Genomic DNA, 7,208 nt, shown 5'->3' with positions numbered 1-7,208 from the left:
CCCAGAGAACAAAATTCATCAGGGCTCTGTAGGGCAGGGAGCCCCTTTTCCCTGTGTCCATCTTCTAACAAGCTACACCAGAGACCAGCTGGTTAGCGGAGGCCCCGCTGCTCCTCATGGGAACGCTGATGAAAGACGAAGGTGATAGCAGTGGAGGCAGCATCCCAAGCAGCCTTGAGTACCTCATCCTGGAGCCCCCGCTTATCTGTACTATGGTTCCACTGAGCCAGGTCTGAAGTGCAGTCAGAACCATCAGGGGGTGGCCAGACCTGGCGGTTGTTGACACAGCGTCGGCAGTGCAGCCTGGAGTTAAGGATAGTTTTGGTCACTACTGATCCCATTTCAGCACTGTGCTAGTAGCTCAAAGATAATATATGGCATGGGCATTCCACCCACCTGTCATGTGTGTCACTGAGGCTGGCCTCATCCAGAGTAAACAGCTCCTTCAATTCACCCAGAGAGAAGTGACGCTCTACATCCTGTTCTTCATCCACCACACAGCTGCTCAGTGCCTTCTTGTGACTCTGCCGTTGGAGGATCTTCTCCTCAATTGTTCCTGCCTAGGGGAGGTGGGTGAAGGATATAGGGTTCATAATTCCCATACAGACAGAATAGGGAAACCCAAGAGTTGGCTATAGTCATACAACTAAAGCCCATTTCCCCAGTTTGGATCTTAGAAACATGACTCATGCATGTCTGCCCATCCAGGCTATTTGCAGTGAAGAATTAAGGCCTGGATAGATCTCTTACGATGAGCTGAGGTTGTTGACAGCATCTTCAGACCTTCATATCAAGTCTAACTCTTCTTCACTTAATAATCATCATTTGGTGGATTGGGGATGTGTCTTAATGGTACAGTGCTTGCCTAGCATGCATGAGGTCCTGGGTAGAACCACAGAAACAGAAAAAGCCAGAAGTGGCGGTAGTTTTGAGCAAAAGAAGCTAAGGGACAGTGCCCAAGCCCTGAGTTCAAGCCCCAGGACTGGCCAAAAAAAAAAAAAAAAAACCATTTGAATACCTGCTTGATGCGAGATCCTATGCTAACATTAAGATGCAAGGAAAATCAAATATGATCCTAATCCTTGAAGTCAGGTGCAAGTGGAGACCAGTAAGCAAATTAAGAAAAACAATGAGAAAAATCTGTACAGGATACCTAGGAGCCTACAAAAGGAATTTAGAATAGTTGATTATTCTTTTGTTTTTTTGGTTGGTCATGGGGCTTGAACTCTGGGCCTGGGTGCTATCCCTCAGCTCTTCAGCTCAAGGCCAGCACTCTACCACTTGAGCCACAGTGCCACTTCCAGTTTCCTGAGTGGTTTATTGGAGATTTGAGTCTCACAGACTTTCCTGCCCAGGCTGGCTTTGAACCTATCCTCAGATCTCAGCCTCCTAAGTAGCAAGGATTACAAGCGTGAGCTACCAGCACCTGGCAAAAGTCAATTATTCTTGAGCTCAATTTCAAAAGCAAAGTGAAGGCATTCCCAGCAAAACAAAGGCAAGAACAAAACAAGTCAAGATTATTTTAAAGGACTATAAAAGTTCAGTTTTCAAGAGGCTGAAAAAAATGAGACTTGCTTGAAATAAAAAATTTGAGATGAGGGGCTGGGAAGGTGGCTCAGTGGTAGAGTGCTTGCTTTGTATACATGAGGCCCTGGGTTCGATTCCTCAGCACCACATAAGCAAAAAGAAAAAAGCCGGAAGTGGCGCTGTGGCTCAAATGGTATAGTGCTAGTCTTAAGCTGAAGAGCTGAGGGACAGTGCCTACGCCCAGAGTTCAGGCCCCACGACTGGACCCCACCCCCAAAAAAAAAATTGAGATGAAGAGGTTGGGAATGTGTCTTAGAGTGCTTGCATGCGTGCGCATCCACACCCACACCCACACCCACACACGAATCTGAGGCCAGCCTGTAGCAGTAAAGACTTGACAAGTTAAGGCAAAAGATAGAGAATTAAGGCAGGCACAAGTGGCTCACTGCTGTAATACTAGCTACTCAAGAAGCTGAGATCTCAGGATCACAATTGGGAAGCCAGGCCAAGCAACAGTCCATGAGACTCATCTCCAATTAAGCACCCAAAGAGCCAGAGTGGAGCTGTGGCTTAAGCACTAGCTTTGGGCAAAATAAAGCTTAGATAGTGCCCAGGCCCTGAGTTCAATCCCCAAGACTGGCAAAAAAAAAAAAAAAAGGGCCTGGGAAGGTGGCTCAGTGGTAGAGCACTTGCCTTGCATGCATGAGGCCCTGGGTTCGATTCCTCAGCACCACATAAGCAAAAAAGAAAAAAACAAAAAACAAAAAACTGGAAGTGGCGCTGTGGCTCAAGTGGTATAGTGCTAATCTTGAGCTGAAGAGCTGAGGGACAGCGCCCAGGCCCAGAGTTCAGGCCCCACGACCGGAAATAAAAAAAAAAAAGATACAGAATCAAGTCATTGTTTACAATATTCAAGTGAGAGATGACTATGATCTTAGGAAATGCAGAGTTATATGAAAGACATTTCAAGAAAATAAAACCAAATAACTGGTTAAGACTATGACTGGATGGATAAAAGAGCCATTAAATGACCGAAGTCATAAGGAGAATAATTTTGGTCATGGTCTTCATGTGACATTCAAGTAGAAGGCCAGCCCTTAGCTCAGTGTAAAAGTTCCTACCTAGCACAAACAAGATCTTAGAATCCATTCCCAATATTCCAAAGGAGAGGGAGAAAATGGGAGATGATGATAGAGGAGAAAGAAGAAAGGTACAGAAAAAGGGCAGGGGGGAGATTAAGTAAAAGAAATATATGCATCTAAGAGCTTAAGTTAAGAGATCTGGGTTAAAACAGGGCTTAAACTCAGGGCCTCACATTCTTTTTTTTTTTTTTCCATGGCTGGCATTTTACTACTTGGGCTATAATTCCAATGTGGCTTTTTTGCTAGTTAACTAGAGATCAGTCTCAAGGACTTTTCTGCCTGGGCTAGCTTCTACATCAGATTAGCAACCAGAAAACTGGAAGTAGAGCTGTGGCTCAAAGTGGTAGAGCACTAGTCTCGAGCAAAAAAAACTCAGAGATAGCACCTAAGCCCTGAGTTCAAGGCCTATGACTGACAAAAAAAAAAAAGGAAGGGAAGAGATTGAGACATAGAAGAATAAACCTCAGAAAAGATATAGATTCCTCTCTCTCTGAGGTGGAAAAGGAAGATCAGGGGTAGCAAGGGAAGTGAAAATTTATGCCTAGTAGCATACTTTGTGAAAGAAAAAGACAGTCTTTGTATAAGAATGAGACAGAGCCAGGTGCTACTGGTTCATGCCTGTAATCCTAGCTACTCAGGAGGCTGAGATCTGAGGATGCTGTTCAAAGCCAGCCCAGGCAGGAAAGTCTGTAAGACTATTATCTCCAATTAACACCAGAAAACCAGAAGTGGCGCTGTGGCTCAAGTAGTAGAGTGCTCACTTTGAGCTGAAGAGCTGAGGGACAGCGCCCAGGCCCAGAGTTCAAGCCCCATGACCAACAGGAAAAAAAAAAAAAGAATGAGACAAGGTTAAGGAGAAATTCTGAGGGAGGTGGTGAAAGTCTGAAATGGTAGTTTAAGGAAATAAGGTACAATCCGAAAAAGAATAAATTTGTGGTAGTGCCCATCTGTAAATGCAAACTTTAGTTGGTGCAGACCTGAAAACAAAATAACCCAACTGAAATGAATATTAAGTGGATAAGAGTGGCTAAAATGATGCACAGTGAAAATCAAGCCAGGTAAGAAAGGAAACTAAGCTAGACTGGGGAAAAGGGAGAAATTATAAGGACATTAAAGTAGACAGAGAGTATGAGAAAGCTGTAAAAACAGGATATAGGAACAGGATAATAGTTTAAGTCTTGGGGACCAATAAGTTCCACAGTATGGCCTTCAGAGTAAATTCGATGAGGGGGAGTTAGGTCATTAGCAATGAAGTAAAGGAAACGTACACTGCAACTGCTAGAAAAATGGCATGGGCCTCAATTAAGATGATTCATAGAGGGGCTGGGAAGGTGGCTCAATGGTAGAGCACTTGCCTTGCATGCATGGCCCCGGGTTCGATTCCTCAGCACCACATAAGCAGGAAAACAAGCCGGAAGTGGCGCTGTGGCTCAAGTGGTAGAACGCTAGCCTTGAGCTGAAGAGCTGAGGGACAGTGCCCAGGCCCAGAGTTCAGGCCCCACGACCGGACCCTCCCCCCCCAAAAAAAGATGATTCATAGATTTGGGAAAGAAATGAAGATAGCTACTACTCAAATCATTGGGGAGTCGGGAATACAGCAGAGGTTAAATGACTACAGCAAGTATATATGGCTCATACTTGTAATCCTAGTTAATCAGGAGGCTGAGATCTAAGGACTGTGGTTCAAAGCCAAGCCAAGCACAAAGTATGAGATTCCACCTCTAATTAATCAGTAAAATCCCAAACTGGCAGTATAGCTCCAGTGGTAGAGCAGTAGCCATGAGTGAAAAAACTGAGCGAGAACATGAAAGTCCCCTGAGTTCAAGTCCTGCTACCAGCTATAAAGAGAAAAAAAAGAGCTGGGCACCAGTGGCTCACACCTGTAATCCATGAGACTCTTATCTAAGTCTAATTAACCCACCAGAAAACTGGAGGTGGTGCTGTGGCCCCAAAGGTAGAATGCTAGCCTTGAGCTAAATAGCTGAGGGACAGTGCACAGGCCCAGAGTTCAAGCCCCACAACTGATGGAAAGAAAGAAAGAAAGAAAGAAAGGAAGAAAGAAAGAAAGAAAGAAAGAAAGAGAGAGAGAAAGAAAGAGAGAGAAAAAGAGAGAGAGAAAAAGAGAGAGAGAGAAAGAGAGAGATCCGGGCGCTGGTGGCTCACGCCTGTAATCCTAGCTACTCAGGAGGCTGAGATCTGAGGATCGCGGTTCAAAGCCAGCCCGGGCAGGAGAGACCGTGAGACTCCTATCTCCAATAAACTACCAGAAAACCGGAAGTGGCGCTGTAGCCCAAGTGGTAGAGCGCTCGCCTTGAGCTGAAGAGCTGAGGGACAGCGTCCAGGCCCAGAGTTCAAGCCCCATGACCGACCAAAAAAAAAAGAAAGGAAGAGAGAAAGAAAGAAAGGAAGAAAGAAAGGAAAGAAGAAAGAGAGAGAGAAAGAGAGGGAGGGAGGCAGGGAGGGAGGGAGGGAGGGAGGGAGGGAGGGAGAGAGGAAGGGAGAGGAAGGGAGGGAAGGAAGGAAGGGAAGAAAAGAGTGGAGAGAGAAAAAGGCAGCAGCAGCAAGAGGCAAAAGAAATAGAAGATGCCACTGCCATTTCTTAGCCCCACAGGACATAGGTATGAAAAAAGTACATGGCAAGCAATACAGCTGAAATTGGATGAAAGTAAAGTAGGTGCTCTGTAAAAAGAATGTGGACAAGCATTTAGAGAGCACTAAGAACATTAGAAAGAATCAGGTGGAGGGAACATGGAGAACAGTAGAAAGAGCTGGAAGGTAGGTCCGCAGGGTGGCCACTGATAGAAGCAGAAAGACTAAAAGGAGACACCGAAAAACAATTTAAGGTAGTGCTGAAAAGACACACCCCATTTGACTATCATCATCCTTACAGACAGTAGGCGGTAAATATAGCAAGTCTTCTTTTGACCATCACGCCAGACTCGGGCCATGGCTTGTTCATCATTGGCCGGGTTCCAGTCAGGGTCAAACATGACCAGCCGGTTAGCCCCAATGAGATTAAGGCCACAGCCTCCAGCTTTGCTGCTTAGCATGAAAACAAAATCAGGACTCTGGAAACAAAGGAAGGAGAAGAAAAAGAACCTGTGTTATAACCCAAACTGGCTCTTGCTCAGCCTAGCTAGCTCTTTTCTCACCTTTCTATACTCATATTCAGACCAGTTGTGAGCACCACTAGTTTCTTTCTGATTATACACCAAATTCCCAACCCACAATGTCAGTTTCCAACCCAGCTATCACCAACCAGCCTAATCCACAACTCCAACAAATAAAACTGAAGCAGAGTCCCCTTAGAGCATCTGCTGACCCTTAATGCTGATGTGACTACACTTGTGACAGGGGGCTGAAATACAGGATATGTATTTACCGATGGACTGTTGAAACGCTCTACAACTTTGGCTCGCTTCTTAATGGACATTGTGCCATCCAGGCGGACATACAAATACCTGAAGGGAGATGAAAAGATCAAGACCCGGAGCTGGGAAGGTGGCTCAGCGGTGGAGTGCTTGCCTAGCCTGCATGAAGCCCTGGGTTCGATTCCTCAGTACCACAAACACAGAAAAAACTGGAAGTGGTGTTGTGGCTCAAGGTAGAGTGCTAGCATTGAGCAAAAAGCCTAGGGACAGTGCCCAGGCCAGGAGTTCAAGCCCCACAACCAGCAAAGAAAAAAAAAAGAAAAGATCAAGACCCAAAAAGAAAGGATCACCTGGAGTCAAAGCTACAGAAGGGACCAAGACTGATGTGCTTGATGCTGCTTACATGTAGCCAGAGGCTCTAAGGGAAGGGCAAGGAGCTAAGGTCCAGAACTCTGTCCTAGGAGAGTACTTGAAGGACCAGGAAGCACCATGCTTAGAGACGGATATAGGACTATTACAGCAATAAGGAAAGAGTCCTCTTCACAGAAGTCCTTCCTATAACCCCAGCTTGGCAAACATCTGCCAATCAGAATAGCTAATCTTCCTACAGCAATAGTGGAGATGTATCCCTTTGCAGGCCTGGTTAGGTTATTCCCTACCTTCGGACTCGGCAGAGCTTCTCAAAGAGATCCAACGTCTGGGTATAATTAGACACCAGCACTACTTTGTCACTGCTGCTGCTTCGGGTCACTGCCAGAATGTAATCCAGAACCAGCATCTTACCTGGGAAGAACAGCAGTCATCAATCTCCAACTGGCCACTTCCAGTGGTCCAGGATCCTTTCTCTTCCCCCCATTTCCATTTCCTGAGTTTGGGCTCAGTACTTTGTGCTCTCGCTTGGCTTTCTTGCTCATAGCTGGCACTCTACCACATGAGTCATAAGTTCAGCCCTGCTTTTTGCTAATTAACTAGAGAAAGGAGTTTCATGGACTTTTCTGTTTAGGCTAGCTTCAAACTGTGATTCTCCAATCTCAGCCTCCTAAGTAGTTAGGATTATGTCATTAGAACCTAGCAGACTGGAGCTGGGAAGGTGGCTCAGTGGTAGAGTGCTTGCCTTGCATGCATGAGGCCCTGGGTTCGATTCCTCAGCACCACATAAGCAGGAAAA

General features: G+C 45.7%; 1 protein-coding gene across 1 annotated transcript in view; it reads right to left on the bottom strand.

Moving 5' to 3' along the window:
• Nucleotides 1-58: 58 nt before the first annotated feature.
• Rad54l (RAD54-like (S. cerevisiae)) overlaps nucleotides 59-7,208 on the bottom strand; it is a 21,673-nt gene continuing 14,523 nt past the window's right edge. Inside the window, 5 exon segments of the mRNA XM_013016953.1 lie at nucleotides 59-303; nucleotides 397-560; nucleotides 5,558-5,737; nucleotides 6,052-6,130; nucleotides 6,700-6,823. Of these exon segments, the coding sequence (XP_012872407.1) occupies nucleotides 93-303; nucleotides 397-560; nucleotides 5,558-5,737; nucleotides 6,052-6,130; nucleotides 6,700-6,823 (758 nt within the window). The 3' untranslated portion in view covers nucleotides 59-92.

Source organism: Dipodomys ordii, unplaced genomic scaffold (assembly GCF_000151885.1).
Source record: "Dipodomys ordii isolate 6190 unplaced genomic scaffold, Dord_2.0 Scaffold33, whole genome shotgun sequence".
Classification (NCBI taxonomy): domain Eukaryota; kingdom Metazoa; phylum Chordata; class Mammalia; order Rodentia; family Heteromyidae; genus Dipodomys; species Dipodomys ordii.
Note: the sequence above shows the minus strand (reverse complement) of the source record. Positions and strands in the feature narration are given on the sequence as shown.